This window comes from Alligator mississippiensis, chromosome 14 (assembly GCF_030867095.1).
Source record: "Alligator mississippiensis isolate rAllMis1 chromosome 14, rAllMis1, whole genome shotgun sequence".
Classification (NCBI taxonomy): domain Eukaryota; kingdom Metazoa; phylum Chordata; order Crocodylia; family Alligatoridae; genus Alligator; species Alligator mississippiensis.
In genome coordinates this window covers 13,272,188-13,299,937 of record NC_081837.1, presented here as the reverse complement: position 1 = coordinate 13,299,937, position 27,750 = coordinate 13,272,188, and the positions used below count along the sequence as shown (strand labels likewise).

Here is a 27,750-nt window from a genome sequence, read left to right as displayed (position 1 = left end):
TTTGAAGGAGGTGCGTGACATCTCCTGGGTCCAGTATGGACGCTGTGGCAGGGCTTTGTAAAACTCCCAGGGACTTTTAGATATTGCAGCAACAGAGACATTGTTTTGCTTCTGTTTATTTGTCCTTATACTGCAATCAGAGATGCAGCTCCGGGGCATTTGGCAAGTGGCTGAATTTTTTTCCTAGACTTTCCCTCAGCAGGACTTTCTGACTATGCTGCCAGGGAAAGAGAAAGCCAGGAGTTGCTTTGTGTGAATTCACCTTGCAGGATGCAAACCTGCTTTAAGCAAAATGTGGACATGGAGGTGAGCCAGGCAGAGGGACATCCTGCATCTTTTGTTCCAGACCACTTCTAGCTGTTCCTTGGCAGGCAGTAGCAAAACAGGCTGCAGGACTTTCTGGAGGAGACCAGTGGTTGCTTTGTCCATCAGGCAGTTGGGCAGCAAAGACTACTGTAGTTGTGTACAACTCACCTCTCCTGCCTTGTCTGCTCCAGTCACTTGTTACAGCCAGTTTGGGATGCAGACTGTGAGCTCCCTGGGACAGGAAGCCTTTGCTCCCATCGGTGCTGTGCTTATCATGGGCTCTTACTGTCCTGTTCTCAGCTCCCTGTTCCCTCCTTACATGTTCCTTTTGGCACAAAGACTTCTGTTTACTTCTGAAAGCAGGAAATGTGTTGCTTCAGCCCCTGTTGTAAAACTCCACTAGTCATTGGCTTGGACATTACTTCAGAGAAGTTGTTCTGCCTTCTGCAGATACCTTCTTTTCCAGTGCAATGCCCAGTCTGTATTGGGCCACAGGAAGCAACATTGCAGTCCTACAAATGCTGACATGCTTTTTCCTTGTTACGATTGTGGGTGCAGGGCAGGAAGATCTCTGCAGAACTGAAGAAGCAACTCCTGGGAGTTGAAAAAGATCCTGTCGTCATTAGTGCCCTGGAGTCTGATGGGGTGCTGGACATATGGAGCTGCTATAGACGTGTGCAGGGTCTGCTCCGACATGCTGGAAATCCTGTGCATTGGAGCAAATTCAATCCAGCCTGCTGGAGCACAGAAATGACACGCTCTGGCATCCTCCCGCATCCTGTGTATCAGTGTTACCACACTGAAAAAATGGCGGCAGGGTGCTTTGAAATAAAACGCATTTGATGAGCTTTAGTTCAGAGTGCCCCACCGCCAATTTTTCAGTGTAGGGACGTGCAGGGATGCTGATACATGTGATGTGCAGGCACTTTTAATTGGGGTGGCTGGCTAATTAAAGTGCCCAGTGCTGCATCCCAAACCACATGTAAAAATGCCCATGCAGCTCCCAGCAAAGTCAGCGCTGTTTTGGCTTAGGCCAAGTGCCTAGTGAGTGCTCTTAGTAGAAATGAAATGTGTGACCACAGAGAGGATAGAGCTGGGGAAAGGAAATTCTTGACTACAGCTGGGGGGAGGGCACAGCCTGTAGCTTTGTGTTGTAGCTGCACACTCGGGAGGTAGCTGAACACTCAGGAGGTCTCATGTGTCCAATGGCTTTGGGCCGTATGAGGACACTGGAGCTCTCCCCAGGTGGGAACTTAATTTGTTTTGCCAGTTTATGCTGAGAGTCCCTCCAAAACTATTGAAGTGAGCTAGGCTAAATTCAATAACTTCTTGCATTTCCTTAATTGCTTTAATTTACCATCGAGGAAAGTCTGAAGGGGAATGACAGCATTGAGAGTTTGAGCTGGATTGGATTTGGAAGAGCGGTTTTCTGGACCAGTGGCAAAGCCTTGGACGAGTGCCACTGAACCTTCGTGTTGCCCCATCCCATTGTGGCCTCAGAAGCCATAAACTTACTGAGATCTGTAATGGTATTGTTGGAACAATGTATTTTTCATAGCTGCTCACCTGCCAAGCCAATGAGTCTGCCTGTTCCTGGAGAGCGAGAAAAACTATTACTAATACCCTGCAAATCCTGGCACGTTGCCTGAAAATAACTTTGTTCCGCAACCACTTGGCTGCTCCCAGGTTTACTTTTCATTTGCAAATATGGTCACTGCTTAGACTGATGATCATTCACACAGGCTGTGTTGATCATGTGGCATGTTTTCTGTTCTGTTGGATAATTCTTACAGTGCCCAGAAACTTCATCCAAGCTGGGATCTGACTGTGGTAGGAGCTGTACAAAGATGTGGCTGTTTATTCTCATTTAAACTAAGGCTGATGTAAGGGGGGCAGGTCTTAGTGTAAAATGGGAGTCAGGCTTGTAGTAAATGCCAGCTGTTGCCCCAAGGAGCTTACAGCCTCAGAGATCACCCCTGCAGCTAAACCTCACAGCGCAAATGCAAGACCTTTGGGACATTTAGACCCATTGCTTTGTATGGGGCAGAGAGCCCAGTAGTCCCAGTGGAGAAGCCACCCTTTGTATTTTGCAGTTGACTATATAAACCTGAATCCACTTGCAGCCTATTGTAGGAGAATTTGTGCTTCATGTTTGCCTTCTGAGAGTATTTGTGCTAGGATAGCTGCACTTCTGCTTATGATTTTGGTGAAAACATGCCAGTTTGTACATGACACAGGACTACGGAGTGCCGGCTCTGAACAGACATTCTGGCAACTCCCTTCTCAGAGGGTGGATCTATATGTGCGCTTTAATATGCAGTAGCCTATTCTATTGCACATTAAAATGGTGTGTAAAAAGCCATGCTAATATGCTAATGTACAATAAAATAGGCTACTGTGCATAAAATGTCTCTAAAAAAGCATGCACTTGGACTACTGTGCATTAGAGCAGCCTAGTGTCCATTAATTTAGTACCCCATGTTGGAGGTACTACATTTAATGCAAATTAGTAAAAGCGCATTAATGCATATGTAGACATGCCCAGCAAGGATAACCCAGGTCCAATCCAAACTCACCATAGGTTTTGGGGGTGAGATTTTTCAAAGCTGACAGAACTGGCTTCATTCTGCAGCCACTGAAGTTGACAGAGGCTCACCTCTGACTCTGGCAGGTGCTGGGTTGTGCCTTGCCAAATGGTTTGAAAAACATCTTGTGACTTAGTATTTGCAACTCTCTTTAGGCTGAGCTGTGGCCACAGGCTTAGTTTCATAGTTTCTAAGGTCGGAAGGGACCTGAACCGATCATCAAGTCCAACGCTTTGCCTTGGGCAGGAAAGAGTGTTGGGATCATATCACCCCAGCCAATATCCATCCAACCTCCTCTTGAAGACCCCCAAGGTAGGGGAGAGCACCACCTCCCTTGGGAGCCCATTCCAGAGTCTGGCAGCCCTAACCATAAAGTAATGCCTCCTGATATCAAGCCTGGACCTACTCTCAATCAATTTGTGGTTGTTATTCCTTATTATCCCAGGTGGTGCCCGGGGGAACAGAGCCTCACCTATTTTTCTCTGGTCCCTGGTGAGTTGTAGATGGCCACCAGATCCCCTCTCAGTCTTCTCTTGTGTAGGCTGAATAGATTCAGACCCTTTGGTCTTTCTTCATAGGGCCTGGTCTGCTGCCCCCTGACCATGCGAGCAGTCCTCCTCTGGACCCTTTCAGTGCTAGCCACATCCCTCTTGAAGTGCAGCACCCAGAACTGGACACAGTACTCCAACTGCAGCCTGACCAATGCTGCATAGAGGGGAAGGATCACCTCCCTGAACCTGCTTGTGATGCATCTGTAGATGTACGACAAGGTGCGGTTAGCCTTACTTACTGACCGCTTCCTTGCATTGGCAGCTCATGTCCATCCAGGAGTCAACAATGACTCCAAGCCACCGTGTTGTTGAGCAGGGTGTTCCCCAGCCTATAGGTGTGTTGCAGGTTCCTTCTCCCTAGATGCAGCACCTTGCACCTGTCTGCATTGAATCCCATCCTATTCTCATCTGCCCACCTCTGTAACCTGTCTAGATCTAGCTGGATTCTGTCCCTTTCCTCCAGTGTGCCCACTGCTCCCCACATCTTTGTGTCATCAGCAGATTTGGACAGCATGCTTTCCACACCCACCTCCAAGTCACTGATAAAGATGTTGAATAGCACAGGCCCAAGGACCGAGCCCTGGGGGACCCCACTGCCCACATCCCTCCCGGTCAAAAACGACCCATCCACCACTCTCTGGGTTTGCCACCCATCTGACTGTAGGCATCAATGCCTTAGGGACAGGCAGGGATATGTGCAGAAATGGTGAGCTTTAAACCTGCCTGAAAGTATTTGCAGACTCACCCTGGAAATCTACACAGTTGTATTGGGACTTTGCTGGTAGGAAATATGTTTGTCTCATCTGGGATTGGGAATACACCTTGTGACCAACGTGCTCACTGAAAACTCACTGAGCCACTAGGCATTATGATTTTTGTCTGAAAAGTGCTCACAACGAACAGCCAAAGCACTACTGTAGAAGTTAACTCGGGATTCAGTCCAAAGATTTAAACTGGAGAAGTGGATTAAAAGGCTGGGGAGTACAGCTTGTCCATCCATCACTATAAACCGGCATGTGTTTGGCTCTGATAAAAGATTGACCATTGGTGTTAGAAATGAGCAGAGTTATGGGGAGCCTAAAGGGTTATGGGGAGCTCTGAACAAGCTAGGGTAAAGCTGAGCGGTGTGCGCAGCTGAGACAGTTGGGTGTGAGATATGGAGGATGAGGAAGAAGAAAAAGGCAGACTGCTGGGGAAGAAAGGCTTAATTGGAAGTGTTTGTGCTATCTGTGCTCTTAGCGGTGACTCCCTAGTGAAGCACACAATCTACCCTTTGCCAACTGGGGAACGCAGGTGCCCATGTTACCTTGCTTGGATATGCTGTAGAGTGGAGGTTACTTGACAGGGAAAGAGCCCAAAGAATTGCCCTTTGTCTCAGCTCTGAACTTCCTGGGTGAGGGGTGCCAAGAATGAGATTCGGGTCTGGGCAGGGGTGTGTAGGAAGGGTTTGAGGCCTGGGGGCACTCGCTCACTCTTAGTAGCTTTGCACATAGAGTTCATCCCTCTCCCTGAACTCAGGGCTCAAGGGACTTCAGGGGCACGTTAGTGGCACCGCAAGTAACTGAATCAGGATCCCCCTGCCTCCTCCTTCCCCAGCCCTTCACTGTCTTCAATCCTGCATGCTAGATGTGGTGCATCCTCCCCAAGAGGCTTGTTGTGCAAGGTCAGGGAAGGTCTAAAGGATATCCTTTGGGGCGCAGAGCAGACGCACCCACAACCGCAGAGGGGACACAGTTGACAGAAGCAGAACTTCTCATTCCACACCCTCGCCGCTCACCAGCAGCAGAATTATTCAGCAAATGGATGCTGTATGTGAAAAGCGTAAACTTCTCAGGAACAGTTTACCAACAGGAAAAAAAATTAAATGCTGCATAAATGATTCCCTACCTACAGTTTTTCTCGGCTCTTAGTAATGATCCAAACTGTGCAGCTTTGCAGGGAATTTCCACTATGGACCGGAGAGCCCATGTGTCCATCCACATGTTCCTTGTACTTTTCCCTGATGCTGCTCAATGTCTGAAGCAGGATACCTGAGCAGCCTATTGCCTGGCTTTCTTCCAGCTGGTTTCTCTGGCTAAGGAGAGAGAGCAAAGCGACAGCTCTGGACTTCCTCTGTACTGTTTGGAAACATTTGCTCAATATTTTTTCTCTGGAAACATCTGATCAATTTCCTGGGTCCTGTCCTAGGAAGCAGCATCTGCAGAGTAGAGCTGACTCCTGTTTCCTCCTAGCACAAAGGTCCCCTCCATCACCAACCTCCTCCTTATGGTGACTGCAAACCTTTGGGGGTCAGAGAGGAGGAAAGAGCGGATTTGGTTTCTGGTCCAAAGGCTTGGAGCAGGAAGCAGCAAGGCAAAAAAAAAACAAAACACAGGTGGCAAAGCACTTTAAGGGGAAGTCTGTGGCGTAACTTCCTCTTTTCAGAGGGGATAAAAAGAAGCACAGACGGAGAAAGACAAGGTGGCAGAGATCCTTTGGGCGAGCAGTGAGAGACCCAGCCTATCATCTGCTCAACAGCCAGACTCTCGAGTTCAGGACAGGTGCCCAGCCACGGCCATGGGGGATACGTACATCCGACACATTGAGCTGTTGGGCTTCGAGAAAAGGTTCTTCCCCAGCCAGCACTATGTAAGTACCCAGAGGCACCATACTGCAGACTGGTCACCGGAGAAATTTTTTTCTGTGCATTTTGTTTCACTAGGAGAGCCCTGCTTGGAGGAGGTAAAAAGCAGCTACCCAAGTGCCCTTGGCTTTACTTCAGCCTGATATTTAAAATAAGAGCTTGAGAACTTCAGGAAGCATCAGGTTGGGCGAGACTGTAGCAGGAGGGCAACAAAGATGATCAGGGGTATGGAAGGGCTTCCATATGTGGAGAGACTAAAAAGGCTATGTCTATTCAGTTGAGAAGGGAAGCTTGAGGGAGGACATAAGGGTTTATAAAATACTGAACGGTGAAGAGAAATAGCAAGTTGTTATTTACTGTCTCTTGCAATACAAGAGCTAGGGGTCATAAAATTAAACTAATAAGTAGTAAGTTGAAAACTAACAAAAAGAAGTTCTTCAAACGGCATGTAATTAAAGCATGGAACTTGTTGCCGCAAGATGTGGTGGAAGCTGACAGTTTAAACAGATTCAAAAAAGGATCTGACAGATCCTTGGAGGAAAGGGGGATCAGTAGCTATTCAGCATGTGAGTTAGGGGAACTGCCTCTGAATTGGAACTTCCTAGACCTTAAATGTTGAGGGCTGCAGGTGGGAGAGGAACAGTGGAAAAACCCTTGGTGGTATCCCATTCATTCTCCTTATCAGGACAACTCTGCCATCGTGTGACACAGGATACTGGGCAAAACAGACCTACGGTCTGATCCAGTAAATAGTTCTCATGAGACAGCAGGTTGACAGTGGCTTGAAATGTCTCTACCAGCTCTGAACAGGCACGGACTTTGGGAGAGTGTCCAGATCTCTGTTGTTAGCCAGATCCTGGGCCTTGTAAGGGGCAAGTGCACCTGGGTTGAGACCAGAAGGGAATTTGGTGGTTCCTGATCACTGCTAGTTTTAAAATGTTACCCATGCTTCAGCTGCAAACTAGTAACTTGCAAGTACTGAAGATGCAAAGCTTGTGCCTCTCCCCCTTTCATTTATTTGTTTCTGGATTCCTGTTTTCTCCCTGTCTCTACCTCGTTAGTCTGTTTCTCTGTTTACAGTAGTCAGCACCAATTTGGGGGAGATGCAGCGTGTCTGATATCAGAATACTGTTTGCAAGCAGTTCAAGGCTGACTGAGCTTTCAGGTTCTCAGCGAAAAGAGAAGTACAAGAAGTTTGGATTTTCATTTTGAATGGTTTGCCTTGAGAAAAAAATCTAGATTCTTCATGGAGCTCAAATTGGGTGTTTTGACCAGTTTTGGGATACAATTCCTATATATACCTGCTACTTCTAACTGCTCTGATTCAAATAAATATTGACTCTCTGCAGCGGCCCCTCAGCTGAATTATAGGCTTGGGAAGAGAAGTGAAAGAGGGACGGGAATAGATTCTCTGATTAATGCAGGAGAAAATCCTCTGAGTAAGGGTGAAGCATAGGGGTGTTTAGGGGACTGCAGATTGGCACCTTGGTAATGTGGGAAAGGCATTGAATGAGCCCAGCACGGTAACTGCTGAATTTCTCTGCTTATAGAAGGCTGACCCTTGGTGCCAAATTGTATTAGGATACTGTAAGGCACACGCTTAGGGAATCAAATGTGAGGCGAGAAGTGTGGCTGTCACTTGTGACATGGGTTTGGGACTAGGTTGCAGAGGGAAATGCTCGGAGCATCTGAAAACTATAGCCATCAAAAGTATCTATGTGGCATCCCTGGGAACATGGGCCAGAAGCAGTGGTCCAAACTGGGATCCCACAGAACACAGCACAAAGCTTGACTTCTGGTGTGTTGTCTTTTAGGTTTACATGTTCCTGGTGAAATGGCAGGATCTGACTGAAAAACTCGTCTATCGGAAATTTACTGAGATATATGAATTTCACGTAAGTAACGGCTTGGTTTGCATTGGTGGTTCTGACCTGTCTCCAACACCTGCCTGATTTTTTTTATGCAAGCTGACAGTCTGCTTAAGCGGGTGGGAAGGGGATTGGGAGGACTTAAAAGGGAAAATTTAAGGCCAGACTGCCAGTGCTCTTGGGACAGGTATCAGAAAGCCTAAGCTTTGGCTGCAGGGCTAGGGCATAGGGTGGGAGAGGGCATTGCCCATATGTTTTCCAAATCACAAGACAAAGCTCTGAGCTTTCAGAGGCCAGTCTGGACCAGCCAATCTTACTTTGTCCAGTGGGGGAGAGGAATGGACTGGTTCAGACATATCACTTGAAAACAGCATTGGCCAGCCAAATAACCTTTTTTGCTGTTATGATTTTGAGGAAGGAAGCTTGTTTCTTTGGTTAATCATTGTCTGAGCCAAGGTTTGCTGTTCACCAGGGAGAAGCTTGTGGAAATGGCTATCTTTTAGGGCTGTGCGAAATGGCACCGTTCCATTTCTACTTGAGTTTAGAGGTTTTGACGGACCAGCATTTCATTTCAAATTACATTTCAGTTCGAAACCGCCATTGCGTTTTGCTTCATCGAAACAGCGAGGCTGTTTTGATGCTGTTTCGCCCATTCACTATAATGGGGAAGCTCGAAACAGCCTCTCTCATCCAGCAGGTAGGTGGGGGCCCGCAACCCCGGGAGGGCTGCAGGGGCTGTGCCAGTCCTCCCGGGGCTGCAGGCCCCCAATCTGCCTGCCAGATGAGGGAGGGAAGCCAGGTGCTGCCACCTGGGACTGGGAAGCTGGGGAAGGGGACTGAGGCTGATCACTCAGTTCCTCTCCCAAGTGCTACAGTCGGGCTGGGGATGGGAACTGAGCCCGGCTGGGGATGGGAACTTCCCCTGCGCTGTGATCGGCTTCCCACGACCTGGCGGTGGGATGTGGGGAGAGCCAGGGCTATGCTCCTGGCTGAGCAACAGGGGGCTGCGGAGCCGCTGGGAGCACAGCCCTGGTTCTCCTCTGTCTCCCACCACCTGCCTGCTGGCTGCTTCGAAACTTGAAAAGTTTCAAAACTTTTGAAATGTTTCAACTAGCCTCTTTTTGTTTCGAGGCTGTTTCGAAGCCCTTAATTTTGATTCGATTTCACTGTTTTGAGCTCGAAATGACAAAACAGCCAGCGAAATTTCACACAGCCCTACTGTCTTTCTAGCCACATTTTACTTCAGTGAAGGAGAAGCTAAGTCAGAATGGAAGTACCGTAGGGTAAGGGTTGCTCTAAGAGTCAAATATCTTGTTCACAGGCTTTCTGGCGACCTGGCTTTGCTAGTTCAGTGTCTGTACATGACAGCCATTGACTATTGCAGCATGTCAGTGGTTTTATCAAGCCACGTAGGAAAGTGCCCTCTCTGCAACAGATGGGCAGTGATCTCTTCCTCCCCCTCCTCCTACCTAAGGGCACCATTGTGCTCGGTTCCTCACAGGGCTTTTTAATGATTTCTTTGTCTTGATCTGCAAGTGGAATCCAGAAAGAAGTGATAAAGGGCAGCACTGTAAAGAAAGTCTCAGGCCTGTTTTCAAAGGGGGCTCAGGCTCCTCAGTATTGCCAGAAGCCAATGGGACTTTGGTTCTCACTTTGGAGGGTGAGACTAAGGCTCCACAGTCACTTAGGCTGAACTTTCAATGGTGCAGACAGATCATTTTGTAGATGTCCAGTTGTATAGGTGCTGAGCCACCCTCAGGATCAGGCCCTGAATAGTGACCACCTGATTCATCAGCACTATCAGCTAGGTAGCTCTTTAGGGACCATCAAATTGGTCTGCCAAATCGGACCTTTTGTGGGCATAAAGGCAGAGGCTGAGCTTAGGTAACAGGAAAAAGCTATTCGCAAGTCTCTTCCACCAGCTTCCTCCACTGGAGCTCTAGGCACAAATATGCAGGGGCCCGAATGCCTGCATTCTGGCTATTCTGAGTGGACTATATGCCTAACACCCTGAATTCTCTCTCTTTAGAAAGCTTTAAAGGAAATGTTCCCTATTGAATCTGGGGACATCAGCATTGAGAACAGGATCATCCCTCACTTACCAGGTAAGCAGCAGAGCAGCCTGTGTCTCCAGCAGGGCAGGAAGCTGGAGTACAAAAGGGTGGCAGCAGTTCTGCAGGGTTTTTAGAGCAGTGATGGTAGCTGTTCTTATTCCTTGTTGGCATACACCCTGATTTGGCTTTTGCCAGGGAAACAATGTGGAGCGTGGCTGTGTACGCATAGATCCTCCTGGTCTTCAGTGGTATAAACTCAAAAGCACAAGTGCATGAGCTTAAGTAGTGACTTCTTTAGGTGTGTGACAAACTGGTGCAGTACCTAAAGCTAGGTACATACCAGCACATGCTTACACCCCTGGGCTCATGGAGCTCCTATACACGAGCAGCAAGGCTGCTCCAATGTGCTCTAATTACAGTGCATCAAAGCAGGCTTGATTAATCCAGTCAGCTGGAGCGTGGTAATTATTGTGCTCCAGCAGACTCCAGCATCTCATGTATCAGTGTTTCCGCACTTCAAAATGGCGGTGGGGGTGTTTAACAAACGAGCTTTAGTTGAAGTGCTCCCGCTGCCATTTTTAAACACGGGGATGCTGATGCACAATGTGTTCTGGTTGCTTTAATTCAGTGATCTCCAACCTTTTTAAGTAAGAGATCACCTTTGACATTTAAAAGCAACCCAAGATCTACCATGTACTACCACCTCCCCCTCCCCCGCTGCCTAGCAGGTAAGTCTGTGGGGAGGGAAGTAGTGGGGGGGAACAGATAGATAAAAAATTATTTGGGGGTGCGCCTTCCCAGCAGGTAAGTCCCACCAGACTGGGGCCCCACTCAACTTACCCCTGCTCCTGCGTCTGCGGTACAGTCCTTCGCTGCGGGGGCCTCCGTCTAACACACGCCCCTTCCCTCCCTACCAGGCACTCAGGCACGTGGGCACTCAGCCCTCACCCCAGCCTCAGATCGACTCCAAGAGGCTCCGAGATCTACCAGCGGATTGAGATCCACTGGTTGGTGACCACTGCTTTAATTAGAGCAGCTCTTGGAGCCACTCTAATTAAAGTACTGCCCCCCCCCCACCCCGGAGCATGTGTATAAATGCCCATGGGGGTTTAGGTTGGTAGGTCTAGAAGCTCTCATATTTATTCTGTATTTCCTCATGGTTACAGCTCCATAAGCATTGGCATGTGCACTATCTCTTCTAGTGTCAATTTTGTGGCAGCAGTGGGTACTTGGGGGTAAATTGAGAAGCTTTAGTTAAAACAGACAAATGCAAGTAACTGCATTTGTGTTGGACACTTCCCAAACTGTGTCAGGTTAGAAACCACCATGGCCCGTAGTCCCAGCTCTGGCAGGGGCAGGCAGAGCACCATGCTTGTTGGGAAATGCCTGCACCTTACGCTGCAGAGAGAGCATTGATACACAGCCAGGTGCAGCCCCAGGCAGCTCTTGCCCTTGCGACCTAGGGATGATGCAAACAACTGCTGTAAAAATCACACAGGTGCTGCTGAGATAAACCCTGGCAGGCAAAGAGTTTGTCTGTTCAACACTGTGCCTTGCAGCCAAGGCACAGCGTGGGGAGGCAAGAGATCAGGGTTCTGTCCCCAACCTTGGCTCGTTTCCCTCTTTCGTGTCATTATTGTCTATCTATGATTATGGAGGCTAGTTCATTAGCACTTCGGAGATGGTGAATACCTGGAATAATAGGTCTTCAAGCGGAGCAGCAATTCGAATACCATGCTGCTTCCATTCAATTCAATGGGAGTTTTCCCACTGCATTGTTAGAGAGCTGGACCGAGGTACCAGACATCTTCTCTGGTATATATTCAAGTGGCCCTTGAGCAATTACAAGCCAACAGCTAACAGTCCTGACATGGACATTAGAGTTGACTGGAGAATGCCCCTCTGGGTTCCTCTGTACTTTCCTGTAGAATGCTAATTTTTGCATGGATTTGCACATGCTAGCAGTTTCATTTCATTTCCTGGCATCCTGTCTTGTGCAACAGAGTTGGTGGGTGAGTTATGTTTGTTTTTGTGTGTTTCTGGGCTGTGGGTTGTGTGTGTTTTGTCACTGTTTTTCCTTCTTTGCTTGTGAAGGATTTCATCATTAAATGCAGAAGAGCAGATGGTGGGGGAACTGATGCTTGCTTCTGATATGAGTTGAGTTAATCGTAAAACATAGGGAGAGTGAAGTGGACCAGTGTCCATCGCCATAGCTGCTTCCGGTGCACAGAGATACCCGGCTCTGCTGTGAAGTTGTTGTTAGGGTTGTGCTGAAGAGGCAATGTCTGAGTTATCCAGAAATGCCGTGAAAAATTGTCAGGGCCGCTGTGCAATGAAGAGCACTGGTTGTGACTGAAGAGCACCAGTGAAGCATGAGACTTACTGCAATTCCAGACAAAACCCATGTGCACCTTCCCAAGTTATATGAGCTCAGACATGTCTTTCTTGCACACTGAAGGATAGCGATGGCTGAGAGGGAGTTGGGAAGCTACATCTGCTTACCCCAGCTGCCACTCCATCACTGTCTTGTTACCCGTATATTTGCAGAGCAACCAGCAGGAAACCAGGCTTGGCTATAAACACCAAAGGAGTTATTACAATGTTCTGCCGCATTGCAACTTCAGGGTTCAATGTCCTAAAGTTACAGCAGCCCAGCAAACCAATTGGTGACAGTCTGCTTCATTTTGTGTAACTCCTGTGTTTCATAAGAGGCTCCAACAGTGTGCTTTGTATTGTACAAGGCATGAAAGAAATGAGTCCTGGCCTGGAGAGCTTAAAATCTGATGAGTGTTTTCTATATGGGGATAGTTATAGGTTGATTTGTGCATTGATTACTGCTCAGAGCTATGGGAGTAGAGGGGAACTGAGTGATTCTGCCCAAGTAGACGTCTAAGCAGGAGCAGAGCTTTTTGGCCAATATAACCTCCAGGGCAGAGGAGGAAATAGAGTTCCTGGCAGGGGTTAATATAATCCTTATATTTGGTGACCATAAAATTCAGAGGGGAATTGTCTTGATTTCCACCTCGGTCCTATGAGGTTCAACAAATAGATATCACGGAGCCAGGGGCCTCTGGGAGGCCCACTCCAATCAGATTCATTGTTAAGCAGCCAAACTGCACGTATCCCCCGTACATCACGATTCTGAGACTCTGCCACCAAGGCAGTTCATAACCCACCACATATTTATAACATTAATTTCCCTAAATGCCCACAACGAGCCCAAGCGAGAGCAGAGTGGTGTAGAAATCAGAGGAACTGAAAGTCCCCTGCTGGCTAATAAATTAGTTTGGCGATTGTATGAGATCATCACTTATGGCTGCATTAGTGTCCTTCTAGGCAATAAGGAGAATGAGCTGGTCGGTTCATTTTCCTATGCAAACACGCTGGGCTATGAGGCACTGTTAAAGAATCACAGGCAGGTGCATTTCCTCCTAGACTAATAACTGCATTGCTCTGCTTTCCTGGCAACTCTGCTGCAGTTCTAAAGAATTAGCACTTGTGCTCATCTTCCTGTCCCCAACAACACTTCATCTTAACTCTTATCTGAAACCAGTATTTAAAACACGGTGAGGTTTAGCAACAGATTACAAGCCAAGATGAGTCATCAAATTTGTTCCGCCAGACCTGGTCACCCCTTGGTTTTGAGGAAGTATTATTTGGATTATGAAATGTCAAAGGTTCAGGTATCTTGGTCAGCAGGCTTGGGCCCTTCTCCCATCACCAAGTCTGGATTAGGATCACCCTGGCTGTTAAAACCATATGGCCATTCTCTGGCTTTAGAACCAACCGATTAAGCTTCCTTGGACCATAGGACAAGAGAATTGCCTCCACAGCTGACAGCCTTTTTCTGACTCGATGACCCACAGGAAGATGTCGGGCTTAATCTTGTGGTGGAGGCTGGGGGTGTTCTCTGTCTTTTTGAGATTAATAATGGGCCTTTTTGCTGTGATTTGTACTGCCCTCCACAACAGACTTCTCCTGAGTGGGTGTTGAGGCTCAGCATAATCCTTTCTGTCTCTTAGTTTCACTGCAGAGTTCCTGTCTTGGTTCAGTATGCGCAGTTGTCCCAGGTGTTTGCAAACTGGGGAACTTCATGCTGCGGTTTCAGAGCTGCTTTAAAATCAGTGCCTTTTTCACAATGGCTCTCTGAAAATGAATAGAGGGGACACGTTTTTCCCAAGTGCTAGTGAGGCTTTCTCTACGTGCCAGCTTTCTGCAGTCAGCAATAACTGCTGTGGTGGAAAAGGTTGCCTGTAGTGTCTGAGGAGGCGGCTTTGGGATGCTCCTAAATGCCATTACCTTTTCAAGTGTCAAAGGGCAATTGGAATGGGCAGTAACTAAAGCTCTGAGCAATTTGTGGTGCTTTCCAGCTCTGTGTGAGGAGGACATGAGGCAGAGGTTGTAACAACCAGATTTTGCGCTGGGCCAGCAGCAGCGATGGCTGCCATTCCTGTGCCCATGCTAAGTGGGCACCCAGGGCTTGTGTTTTGGTCACCACCCTAGTTATACCACTGATACATGAGGTATCTTGCTGCAGCTGGAGACTGAAGGCACAGCCAGCTTTAAAAAATACATCTTTCTGAGTCTGCTCCTTTCATCTCCTTTCTAGCACCAAAGTGGTTTGATGGCCATAGATCCACACAGAACAGGCAAGGCACACTTACCGAATACTGCTACTCCTTGGTGAATCTGCCGCGCAAGATTTCCAGATGCCCGCATGTGCTGACCTTCTTCAAAGTCAGGCCTGATGATTTGAACCCACCTACAGACAGTTTGTGAGTATAACCTCTTCCACTCGCAGCCCCTTTGCCTCCTGCCATACGCCCCCTTCTACACATCTTTCTGGAGGCTTGCTTTTGCCTTTCTCTTATTGTGTTATTATGATCCCTGTTTTAAAGACAGCAAAACCGAAGCACAGAAGAAGTGAGGTCATACTGGCTGTTCTTGTCAGAGCTCTGTGCTCAAACTGACACACACCAAAAGATTTAAATACATCATTTCATCCACTCAGAAACACCATTATTAAAATGTTCCTTGCTGCAAATGTCACTTTGTCATTTATATGGAGGAAGGGGACACCTGTCACTGACAGGAATGGAAAGGAAACCAGCAGTCATCTCCAGTGCCCTTACGTGGACTTTGTTGTCATTTATTTAGGATCAAGACACCCGAGACGTTTCTGTTGCCAAAGGACTCCAAGCAAAATGTAACAGGTAAGAAGGCACTGATTGCTGCAAGGCCGACAAGCAGCTCAGTATCTAAGCTGCAGCAAGCATGGGGTCCCAGTAATACCCAAGGAACATGCCCACAGAATCCCCTCCAGAGTAGGACTGTGTCTTGGGCAGTGCTGGGGAACCCATCCTCGAATGTGGTTCAGTGACTTGCCGTGGGGCCAGAACTCGGGTCGCTGCCAAATGGATTTCTGCAACCACAAAAGTTTCGCTGGACTAGAGTAAGAGAGAATGAGTGAGTGACTGATCAAAGTGGGGAGACCTGGGTCAATGAATGGTTAGGGCCTTTCCCCTCCAGAGGATCTCTCCCTGTAAGATTTCAAAGTTTCATGGTCTAGTTTCCTGGTCAGGCTGCATCTCCCAACCTGTCCGCCCAGCAGCTGGTGGATCTGCAAGCCCCTGCTTATTACACAGGTGCACTTTATCTGCTGTTTCATTGCTCCAGCAGCTCACAGTGGATTTCCTCTCCCCGGAGAACTAGAATGCATGTGCACAACCATATGGCAGGACCAGATTGCTCAGGGCAGCACAACATGGGTGGCAGCTTGTGCCTGAATGCTGGCAGCCTCTGATGGGCAAACACTGCCTAGGTTACTGGTGGTCTGTACACTGTTTTAAATCCCAGAGTTAGCTGCTGGATGCTGTGCTATGAATATGAAGAATGCAGGTTTCCTAAGAGCTGCTGGTCACTATGGCTGTCTTGTTAATGTTATTAAAATTTCTGCTGCCCTTTTTTTTTTTCTTCTGAAAGTGCCCCAAACATCACAAACACTAGAGCTGGCCTCATCTACTAGAGATTGAGAGGCTTTAGCACTTCCCACTGAGTTTCTGGTGCATTTCCCCCGCTTCTAGGCTTCAGTTGGGTAGAGCTGGGCTGCTGCACTGCTGGATGGGAAGTAGTTAAAGGAACTCATCAAATTCTCCCTCTTCTCTCCTGCAGATATCACTGGTCCCATCATCCTGCAGACATACCGCGCAATCAGTGACTACGAGAAGAACTCCAAATCTGAGATGGCTATCAAAACGGGGGATTTGGTGGATATCGTGGAGAAGAGTGAAAGTGGTAAAAGCTTCTGGCTCTTTAAAGGGGCACCTCAGTTGCATTGTGCTGAGTTTACCAGGCCTAGGTTATTGTTTCAGCCCATGGCAGAGGGAAAGACCAGGCCCTGAAGTTTGTGTTTGGCTTCAAGGCTCAAGGGAGTTTGGCCACATTTAGGCTGCCAACTTGCTGTGCCCAGCAGCACTGCGCTCAGACATGGTGCATGGGTCTACCCGTCCTAACTCACAGACCCACAGTGGTGCAGCCACATCTGCACAGCACTGATGACAAGCTCAGTTTGCAGTTGAGACGGTCTTCAAGTCACAGAGACCTTTTGGAGAGGGGCCAGCCTCTAGTTCTATCAAATTCTTTTAGCAGAGGCAGCTGGAGTGGGGTCGAGACCTGAACGTACCGGGGTTGCATTCCTGGCCCAGCCACTTACTTGTCTGGTGGCCTTGGACAGTTTCAGAGGCCCAGTTCATCCCTGCTCCAGCACTGAGTCAGAGCAGTGACGAGGCACCTTTCTCATCCCTTTGAGCTGTTACAACCACAGCTGGTGGGTTGGACTCTCCATCCCTGCCAGGATGTCCCCCACGCTCATGTGTACTCTGCTGTGACCATAGCCATGCCCCTGCAGCACTCAGGGAAGGGGCTTCACCATCTGGTGTGTCTGTAAATAGAAAATAGCATCACCATCCTCCTTCTTGAGGGTGGGGTTGCGCTAATGAACGTTGCTTGTGCAATGTTCCGGACTTGCAATGTGTTATTGGCTTCCTCTGGTGGTTCGTGTGGGTAGCACTGTGCTTATTCTGTGCATAGCATACAGTGCTACAGGTCCCAGCCCACGACTGAGGTTCGTGTGAGAGCAAGCTTGATGACAGGGAATGATTTGAGAGAGCCAGTCAACCAGGTCTGAAAGAGCAGAGCCCTTGGAAAAGGCAACCCTTTTAAGGGTGGTGGGGATGGGAAAACACCACATGTTTCCTCATGACAGTAGATTTCTATCAGTGAGAGAGCCTGGGAAAATCCATGGAGTTCCTTGCATGAGTCATAGGGAGGTGGTTGCTGTCACAGGAGAAAATAGCATGAACTATGTGATCCCCATGCTTGGCGCATGACAGCAACTTCCCACATTCTGTTTTCGTGCTGGTTGACGCCCAAACCCCTGTTCCTAAATCATGTTATCCAAGAAGATATGGGGGCAAACACCAATGGCTTCCCATCCACAACCATTGGCTCACTGTGTACGGTTTATGGGTAGCCATGGGGCTGTTTAGTACACCTGGAACATACTCCCTTGCACTGTATTGCCTCTCCTTCAGACACACCTTCATGACTTGTGCTACAAGCCATTAGAAAATACATGGGTCAGTTTTTGTTGAGTCCTATTCAAGGTTTGATAGACTATTAATAGCATTCTAGGCATGCTCTGCTAATGAACAGTGACAGGAACCATATATAAAAGGTGGGGGCTCAATGAATATATGTACTTCCTCTTTTTTTCTGTCCTCTGGTTTGCCTGCCACTGAAAGACGCTCAGACATAAATACACCTTTCTTTCATCCCAGAGGTGACTGTCTTTCAGTGAAGCCCAAGCTGGTTGCTGCATACAGATTTGGCAGTCAGGAACCTCTAGGAGGAAGAGCAGTTTATATGCAGCTGTTGCCTAATAATCACAAAGGGAAATATTATCACAAGTAGTTTTCACGGGCATTAAATGTAGTGTTAGGACTCTAATGCCATAGAACAGAGCCCTATATTGTCAGATTAAAGCCTTTGCTTAATATATTCACTAGTATAGAAAATGCCCAGCGGCTCTACCTCACTTTTATCTTCTGACGTAGAGGTGGTAAAAGCAAAATGGAGGTTTTGTCCACACTTGGAAATGTACCAACGTAGCTCTTCCCGATGAGTTATTTGGGAGTAGTCCTCATTGTAGAAGCTCTGCATGGACACTGCAGCTGGACTGAGTAACAATGCGCTGTTGTGTGTGTTACAGGCTGGTGGTTCTGTCAGCTGAAGAATAAAAGGGGTTGGGTCCCAGCTGCCTACCTGGAGCCCATGGATGGTCCTGAAGAGTCTGAAGAGCAAGACCCCAACTATGCAGGTAAGAATATATCATGCCAGCTAGCCACAGTCAAACTGCTAACCCCTTGTGGACATCTCCTTAGCACTGCTGAGCAGGGTGTTGGAGTAACGCAGGTAGAATCTTTTTACATCTTGCCCTTTAGTCGGAAGGTGCAGAAAGGTCAGATTGCATCACGAGTTGCTTTGCTCTTTTATTGACTCTTGGTATTTGTAGCCACAAAGGCACTGAAGTCAAGTCTCACAAAACAGGAGGAAGGGTTTTTTTGGGGTTTTTTTGCAGGCTCATGCTTATGGGCAGATTTCCAGCAAAGAGTAACTTCTTGTTCTTTATTCTGACCGCAGGATTAAGGAGCTACTAAACAGCCAGCCTGGCTGACTCATGATACTTTCATTACCTGCATCTGGCCTGGCTGCGTTAGCGAAAATTTCTAAAACTTTTAGCTAAAAGGCAGGCCCAGAGGAAATTCCGCCACATAAATGTATCCTAATTATTTTTTTTTTAATATTTTTTTCTTTTCTTTTTTCTGAGCACAAATCCAGAACCAGATAAAAACGTAACTAGATAAAGAACAGTAGAACAAAAACACATTTGGGCTATAACTTGTAGTTCTCTACATAAATGCTCCAGTGACTTCCCTCGAAGTCACTGTCCATTAGGTTTTGCTCCTGTTGCCTTTTCATTTTTTAATAGACTTCTGTCTCCATGTTGCAAACTAATTGTGATGCTTTTCTTTCAGATAGTCAAAGCATGGCAACCAGGTGGCATAAAAATCCTCATACTTATCTTTTAGTGTAGTGGGAAGATTCTTCATGGTGAATATGTATGGTATTCCCCCTATCCATTCTCCCTCATTTGGTGGGGATTCCTGTTTCCAAGACTCTAGCAATCACATTGACAGCTGCTGAGATGAGGTGGATGCACAGAGATTTGTAGTAATCCATAGCTGGAAGCTTGGCAGATATCCCAAGAAGGAAAAATTTGGTTGAAGGGTGGGGGAACCACAATCCAGTTACTACATTAATGTTTTATTTTCTGGAAGATATCCAGAAACCCTGTACATCAGGGTAGTTCCACCATATCTCTTTGGTGGTACTTTTTTGCCTGTGACCCTCCCAGCAAGCTAGAAGTATCATTTGGATATTTTAAATCTAGATGGAGAGAGATATGCTCAGTGCAGTAATCTGACCAAAGTCTGTCTTGTTGTCAGAGACAAGGAGGCAGAATGTGGGTGTTTGTCCATTATTTTGCTCTCTAATTCTGAGAGTTATGTACCCAAGACTCTTACAGTTTTTAACATATGTGGCTGAAGATTTGCTGTTTTAGGGTTCAACTGATGCATAACTTTTGGTTAAAATAGCCTTAGCTGAGGAAAAATCAGTGTCCTTTTAATCACAGTTGGAGAACAAGTAAAATAGATTTTTCCTATCCGATTGTGTTGAAAACCTTCTTACCTGCATATTCTGAAATGTATTACATGTATTATCCACTATTACATTGATTGCATCAAAAGAAATACTTTTATTGCAAAATAATTGTGCCAGGTACCTTATTGTCCTTTGCCCTTATTCTCTTCCTGCAATGACTGCTAAATTATTATTCCTAGGCTTTTGATTTTTAATGGGGGTGAGGCATTATCCATTTCCACATCGTCTAGAGCAGCAGTTCCCAAACTCTGACAGATTGCGCACCACCAATTTAAAATGATACAACCTTAAGTACCACCAGCAAATTTTTGTCGTATAATTATAATAAATCTGTTAACATGTATCGCTGAGAGGTTGTCTGCGTAGTACTGGTGGTATCTGTACCACAGATCTAGGGCCACTGAATCACTGATCTAGGACCACTGAACTTAGGGTAATGCAAGTACATTACTTTCCATATCAGCCCATGGAGTATTTTGTGGTGGATTACATTACATTTCTATGGTTCTAAGCGTGACTGCTCAGTGGTATTTTTTAAATCAGCAGCATTGAGTCTCCCTTTTCTGTTCTCTACCATTAGTTTCCCATTGATTCTGGGCTTTTTTATTTTGCCACACAAAGTTATCACCAATTTTTTGCAGCCATTTACAAAATATTACTGACAACCTTTTGGGCAAGACTGACATCATATGTAACATTTTGGGAGGACCATCCTCTTCACAGGGTCAGTGCTGCTTATCCAACTTCTTAGAAGGTTTTTCCAAGAATGTAGTTCTTTCTGAACCTGTTCAATGAGATGTAAAAAGTTTGTTTAGTCTAACCACTCGGGATCTTTTGTAATTTTAGTTCCAAGGTATTTTATTTCAGTGTGTTCCACTTTAAATGGGATTATACTCTCTAGAGATCTCTAATCACTATCCATTTAAGCAAAAACCAATGCAGAGGATTTATAATAGTTCATTTGATATCCTGAGAGCTTGCCATAGGCTGCAATAGTTCCTACAACTTCAGGTATTGATCTGCTTGCGCGCACACATACACACACCATTTGCAAAAATGCAACCTTATGCTTTCCTCCTCCCAAAATAACTCCCTTGATATCTTTGTTCTCTCTGATGTTTTGAGCTAGTGGTTCAAAGGCTATATTAAACAACAGTAGAGAGCAAGGACAGTCCTGTCTGGTACCTCTCTCTGGCTGTAAAGTCTCAGTGAGATTTATGTTGATAAGAATCTGCGATTCAGGTTCTTTGTAAATTGCAGCACGCCAAATAACAGAATTCCCAGTAAATCCCATTTTACTCACAGTCTCAAATAAAAAAGGCCATTCAATCTTGTCAAATACCTTTTCTACATTTAATGAAACAATTAGCTATTGGACTTTAGTGTTCCTTCTTTGGTGTATTATTTTTATGGTTCTTCTGACGTTATCCAATCCAAATCTGCCAGGGATAAAATCCAATTTGGCCTTGATGCCAATCCATTTTGGCCAGCATGCCAATAACAGCATTTAATTTGCTGGCCAAAGTTTTTTTTTATAGGTCTTTGAAATCTACATTTAAAAGCATTATGGGCCTGTAATTTTCACATTCTTTTTATCTCTGCCTTCTTTATGACAAAGGGTGATGACTTGGAAGTTTTGGGGTTGTTCTTTGGATTTCAGTATGCGATTATAGCACTTGTTAAAGATGGTGGCAATTTATTTCAAATATAATTTATAGAAGTCACTTGGGTAGCCATCTGGGCCTGAGGCATTGTTATTAGGAAAGAATATAATGGTTTCCAGGATTTCATCTGGTGGAACTTTTTATTTAATTCAGACCTGTGTGCATTACTCAAGGAGGGTAAGTTAATTTACATGGGAAACTTCCTGATGTGCTAGGGTTTGAGGAAGTTCAGAGTTTTGTAAATGTTGTAGAATCCCACTTTCATTTCTTCCTCCCTTGTTAGGATACTACCCAGTTTACTACCCTGTTTTCTTTCTCTGCCTCAGTTACCCCAAAGTCCTACTTTGGATCACGGAGAGGTCCTCTCTGGAGGTCTTGGTGCTATGCTAGCACGCCATACACCTTTCTGAGCCTTCCTTAGTTCTATTTTCTTGTGTGCAGGTGAACTCTACACTGTCAGAAAAAGCTACACAGCGATTGAGGAGGATGAGATGTCTCTGAAGGAGGGAGACGCTATTGAAGTCATCCATAAGCTACTTGATGGCTGGTGGGTTGTCAGGTAAGGGTCACAGTCAGGTTGAAGGCATCAAGGATGAGTGAAGCTTGTTCAACGAGCTTTAGATAAAGCACCCCCAGTGCCATTTTGAAACCTGGGGACGCTGATACACAAGACGCTCCAGGCTCTTGGACCTGCTCTAATTAAAGCATCCTTCCTTCCCTCCACACTCCTGGAGCATGTGTAAAAATGCCTGTAGAATCACAGAGAAGTAGGGCTGGAAGGGACCTCCAGAGGTCATCTAGGTCAACTCCCTGCCTGAGCCAGGGTCATCCTTATCCAAACCATCCCATGCAAACCATAATTTACACTCTACATAAAACTACCGTCAACCCTGACACACGACAGACCTAACGCCCTAACTTTCCACAGGTAAAGCACGGGAACCATGGCAGCCAATGTCCTGCTTCTATGAAATGTTGTCAACATATGCTCGAAAGATCCCAGATAGAGGGCCATGGCCCCCGCTACGAAGGAAGGCAAAAAATGCTCACAGTTCATACCAATCTGACCACGGGGTAAAATTCCTTCCTGACCCCAAATCTGATAATTCGTTGGACCCTGAGCAGAGGGGCAAGACCCTCTAGCCAGGAACTTCCAGCTTTGCTGTTATCAGGAGCACTGTCAAAGTCAAAGTCCCTAGCCTTGGCTTTAGCCAACACCCAGTGGCTCTGAGGAAGGCTTAAAAAACACCCTGATGCATGTAGCGGGAAGGGGGAGAAGGGGCAACCAGCAAACCCCAGAAGCATGGGAAATACCCATAATAGAATATAGGTGTAGCTACACCTAGATCATCTCTGACCAGTAGCTGTTCAACCTCTTTTTGAACACGTCCAGTGATGGAGAGTCTGTAACTTCCCTAGGCAGTCTATTCCACTAGGCCCTAAATGATGTGAATCCTGCCTCAGCCTACTGCTATTACCCATGCATTCTCCAGAATCAAAACACTTTGTTATTAAAGCATCTGTAGGGACGTTGTGAGACACAATGGGGAAGAGAGACAGGTTGCTGTGTTGATGGTTGCCACCCTTTGTACCACCAAGCATGTCAAAAATAATTCACCCAGAACTGCTGCACTGTTGAGGGTGGGGAAAGGGTATGGATGCACTTTTGCCATGGCAAAGGAGCTGTCATGGTGAACAAGGTTGTTTTGTACCCCAGGAAGGATGAAACCACTGGCTATTACCCCTCCATGTATCTGCAGAAGTCTGGAGAAGAAAACAACCCCGCAAAGAACCAGATGAGGAACAAAGGTGTTCCCCCTCGAAGGTAGGTTGGGAGGCAGGTTCATATTACCTTGGTCGAGCATGACAAAATGAAACGAGGCAGTGGTTTCCAGCCTAAAAATGAGGAATTGTCTAAGGCAGATGTGAGCAAGGGGAAAGAAGGACAGTGAGAGGTGGGCAGTGCATCTGCAAGGTGCCTGTGCAGTCTTGACCTCTGTCAGCATTGTGGGGGGAGGAAGATGTGGAGCCTTTCTCAACACGTGCCCAGTTGGCCCTCATTCCAGCTCTCTCTTTAGTCAGATTTATATCTATGAGCGCTCTTGCCAAATTTCTTTTCTGGGCTAATCCTATTTCATTTTAAAGTAGGATTTTTTTAAAACAGCTTTCATTGAATCTTTGAAGCGCAAAGAGAGATTTGACTAATAAGAGCTGCCAAACAGCCTAATCTGATGGGAGGATTTGAGCTAATGGAAAGGATTTTATTTTGATTAAAAAGATAAAAAGCAATAGTATCTCATTAATGCAGATGCAGTGACAACTTCTGGGAAGGGCATAGTTTAACTGCATCTTTTTTTTGCAGCAAAATACCTCTGTAATCTCTTGAATCCAGCCCTGCCAGATTGCAGATCAGTTCTCCATTGGCATAAATGCGTTTTCTGTGCAATTTTCTAGTGCTACAGTTTTCCATGCAGCCCCATTTGATTTATACCCACTGAAGATCTGGCTCTTGGTACCTCAAGGGCAGTAAACATGGGGTTTGTAACTGCGCTATTTCTACAGCACCCGTGACTATGGCACTTTTGTCATTAAACAAAGAAGCTTGGGAGGTACTGCTAGCGAGAGAAACCTTAGTCTAAAGCTTTGAGTTTGTCTTCAGATTGGATAAGCCACCTAGAGTCACTGGAATTAGTCAAGAAAATCAGGCCTCATGGGGTATGTAACCTTCTCTTGGGAAGAAAGCTGTTCCTGTTAAAGCAGCTGTAAAACTGGGACATGTATTTTTGTGGACGTGAGGTGTGTTGAACATTTGAGGGAGGCATAGTTCTGGAGTATGGATCATCTCATACCTTTGGTGAGAGAGGTGCAGAAAAAACAGTGACGGACAGCTGAACTCATCTGCTTGCAGCTGTTTGATACTTTGAGGAAGAAGTGAGTTGGTCCCAGTCCAGATCCCAGAGGAAAGTGCAATGGCAGCATGCCATCTTCTTCCAGCTGTGAACCTGGCACTGTGTCTTTGTGCTGGTTTTCATTTCTCACAGTATTTTCTTCAGTAAGATGGGTCTGACTTGGGCAACTGTATGCTCAAAACAGTTCTCAGTCATGTAGTCTAATCTCTTTTGGAGCTAGGTCCTGGTAACACTGAGGTCAAAGGGAGTTTTGCCACTGATGTCAAAGGGATAAGTATTTACGTGCATGTATATGGATGCAAGGTTCTGGCATACATTTCTGTACGCGTGCGTGCATACATACATTCACAAATGGATTCCTATAGTACTTCAAAAATAGCATCTTTTGGAATCACAGCATATACCATAAATACATGTACATGGGAGCAGTGTCATCCACTGGGTGGGACACAGGCCTTGAAGTCAGGGGATATGGCTCTGCCACTCTCCTTCCATGTGCAAGATGCTATGTGAAATCATGGGCAAGTCCTTTTATTTTGACAGGTGAAGAGGTAAAAGATCTCTGATACTTGCCTTTTTGGCATTGTGTTTGGATATCTGGGGATGAGCCCAATGTTGTTATAGATACAGTCTTTCCTCCCCTTCCTTCACAATTACCCATTCCTTTTCAAAGCACTGTTGTAGCAGTTGGACACTGCCTGCCAAATTTTGCACAACCCATTGCAGAAAGCTGCCCGCAGTAGCAGGCATTGATTCACTGCCCTTTTGCCAGAGATAATATGGAACAGACATCGGCTGACCAGATGGGGATGCTCTGTCCACAGCTCTGCCAGCTCTGCCACAGTGCTGTCAAGAAGCGAAATGTCCTGTGTTGAGGAGCTTGGAGCAGGGAGATGGAGGCAGTTATGTGTACATTGGTGAGAGCTGACATCTTTTTTCTCTGTGCAGATCAACTATCCGAAATGCTAAGAGCATCCACAACCAGAGCCGGAAGCAGATCAGCCAGGAGATGTACAGGCGGAACAGCAAGAAATACATCCAGAGCCGGAAGAATCTGAAGGACAGTCTCCTGAACAAGCCCAGCACCATCAGTAAGTTTCAGTGCACTAGACTGATGGCCGAGGCCCCATACAGCAGGAAGCAATGAGTGTTCTGCTGTAGGAAACCCTCAGGGACCCCTTTAAACCTTGGGCTGGCAGATATCTCTGCAGTCTCTAGGCTTCTATCACCTGGAGCAGCCTATTCTGTTCAGGGAAGGTTCATACAAAGTACTCATCACTGGGTGCTGAAGACCTTTCATTGGCACCTTAAGCAACGTGGCTGCACACCCATCACATGCTGTTTGCTCTCCCATCCTCTCCCCTAGGGGCAAAGCATGCATAGTTTTATTTTGGTAGGGCATTAGGGTTGGGCTTTCTCCATACCTGCCTGTGTATAAAAGCACACAGAAAAATACAGAAAAATATCTGACTATTTAAAAAGTGGGAGGGAACAGTTTTAAGAGGAGTCATGTGGAGAAGAGACAAACCACCTGGCTGGGGTCATTTGTTCCCAGTACTCTTCCCTGCCCAGAGCAGGGGGTTGGACTCAATGATCTAATAGGTCCCTTCCAACCCTACAACCTATGAAATCTATGAAGAGATGAATGAGGGGGGGATTTAATAGCAAATTTCAACTACCTGAAGGGTGGTTTCAAGGAGGATGGATCTAGACTGTAGTCAGTGATGGCAGATGACAAAACAAGGAACTATGGTATCAAGTTGCAGCAAGGGAAGTTTAGGTTAGATATTAGGAGGAATTGTCTCACTAGGAGGGTAGGTAGTAAAGCCCTGGAACAGGTTACCCAGAGAGGTGGTGGAAGCTCCATCCTTGGAGGTTTTCAGGACCTGGCTAGGCAAAGCCTTGGCTGGGATGATCTAGTTGGGGATGGTCCTGCTTGGGGCAGGGGGTTGGACTAGATGACCTTCTGAGGTCTCTTCCCACCCTCATTTTCTATGATTCTATGTGGCAAGAACCTACTAAATCCCATATGGTTTCATCCCAAATGTGCTATTTACATGAAAGCACTTTAAGGCCTGATTGTGCACCATTGACTTTGGTGGCAAAAATGGGTTGGGGTCAAAATTCAGTGGCAGTAGGATGTTTTGCCTCCTTTCAAAGCCCCAGCCTTAGTGCACAGGTACACCCGACACAGGTGTTGCATGGAACCTTCATGCCCGTCCTTTTATTTGCAGTCGAGATCAAAGAACCCGGAGAAAGCAAGTCCAAGGCTCAGCCTGCCATTCCACCCCGACCCAGCAAAGCTCTCATTCTGAATCGCTGTACCGAGAGCACAAAGAACAAGATCAAGTGATCCCATGGGACCAAAAAAAGTCTGAAGCTTCATCTCTGCTGGTTTTCATGTGTGACGGACATTGTCTCCAGACTGGACAGTTCTTGTGTGTAATCTTGACTCCTCTGAAACAGCCTCATGCCTCACTGAGCTTTTAGGAGGTGCAAGGCAGAGCTGCAATGCACATCCCCCTATCAAGTTAGGGTTTGAACTGTTCTAAATTGATGGACCAGACTGCTGTCATTTATACCAAAGTGCTACTGGGGACTGCACTCTGTAACAAACTGCATGTCACTGTGCATAACAAGCAAGGACTAAGACGGGGATTGAGTAACCCTGGTTCCTGTCCTTGTTATGGTAATGGCAGGTGCTCAGCATGCTACTGCTTAACTAATGCCTCCTTACTTAAATTCCTGATTGGTGTATCCCTTTCTTATTTGCTCCTTTGTGCTTTGAACCTTGAGTTTGCATTGTTTGATCTGCTTTGTAGTATACACAGCTTCTTCGGTGGTTCCTCCGTTAGTGTAGCAAATATGTTGGTGCATTTAATTTAGAAAGAAATGTTTGTATGGTGTATTTTAGGGAAATGGGCCAATGGTTTTGAAAACGCCTTTTCCACGTTCTGTATCGCGTCTCTCTGTCAAAAAAACGAATGAATGAACGAGTGAAAAGAGCTGCTTCGTTCCGGCCCGCTTGCTTCAGCCACAAAACCTATGTTGAAAAAGGGAAATCCTGCCCAGCAGCGCTCCCGGCACCAGGGCTTCCGAACGTGGCGATTGCTGAGGATGTCTTGCAAGATATGTTAATATCAGATATTTGCTGGGGGTGATTTGTGGCAGCGCTGGAGAGGTCTGCAGCCAAAGGCAGCCACAGTCTAATGAAAACCAGCTCCTTCGCTCCCTCCAGTGGAAAAACACGGGCAGGGGAAAGGGAAGTGCCAATGCAAGAGCAGGGGAGGTCTGTACCGCACGCGGCAGCCTAGGCACAGGGATGGCACTAAGCATTCAAAAAATACAAGGGCCGTATTTGGTAGCCGTGTTGGTCTGAGACGAGAAGAAACCCAAAAAACTCAAGA

At 46.5% G+C, this 27,750-nt stretch overlaps 1 protein-coding gene across 1 annotated transcript; it reads left to right on the top strand.

Annotated features, from left to right (window-relative positions):
- Positions 1-1,167: 1,167 nt before the first annotated feature.
- Positions 1,168-27,348, top strand: NCF1 (neutrophil cytosolic factor 1). Its single transcript, XM_014608019.3, has 11 exons — positions 1,168-6,070; positions 7,880-7,960; positions 9,963-10,038; positions 14,597-14,762; positions 15,145-15,200; positions 16,159-16,281; positions 18,257-18,364; positions 21,876-21,993; positions 23,152-23,259; positions 25,292-25,434; positions 26,578-27,348. Exons 1-11 carry the CDS (start codon positions 5,999-6,001, stop codon positions 26,694-26,696), a joined length of 1,170 nt encoding a protein of 389 aa, XP_014463505.1. The 5' UTR covers positions 1,168-5,998; the 3' UTR covers positions 26,697-27,348.
- The last annotated feature ends 402 nt before the right edge of the window (positions 27,349-27,750 follow it).

What these genes read in the sequence shown, in the direction of transcription:
- NCF1 (XM_014608019.3), top strand. Translation starts at nt 5,999, where the DNA reads ATGGGGGATACGTACATCCGACACATTGAGCTGTTGGGCTTCGAGAAA. An exon ending in GCAAGACCCCAACTATGCAG is followed by an intron (nt 18,365 to 21,875) that starts GTAAGAATATAT and finishes TCTTGTGTGCAG; the next exon opens with GTGAACTCTACACTGTCAGA. An exon ending in AAAGGTGTTCCCCCTCGAAG is followed by an intron (nt 23,260 to 25,291) that starts GTAGGTTGGGAG and finishes TTCTCTGTGCAG; the next exon opens with ATCAACTATCCGAAATGCTA.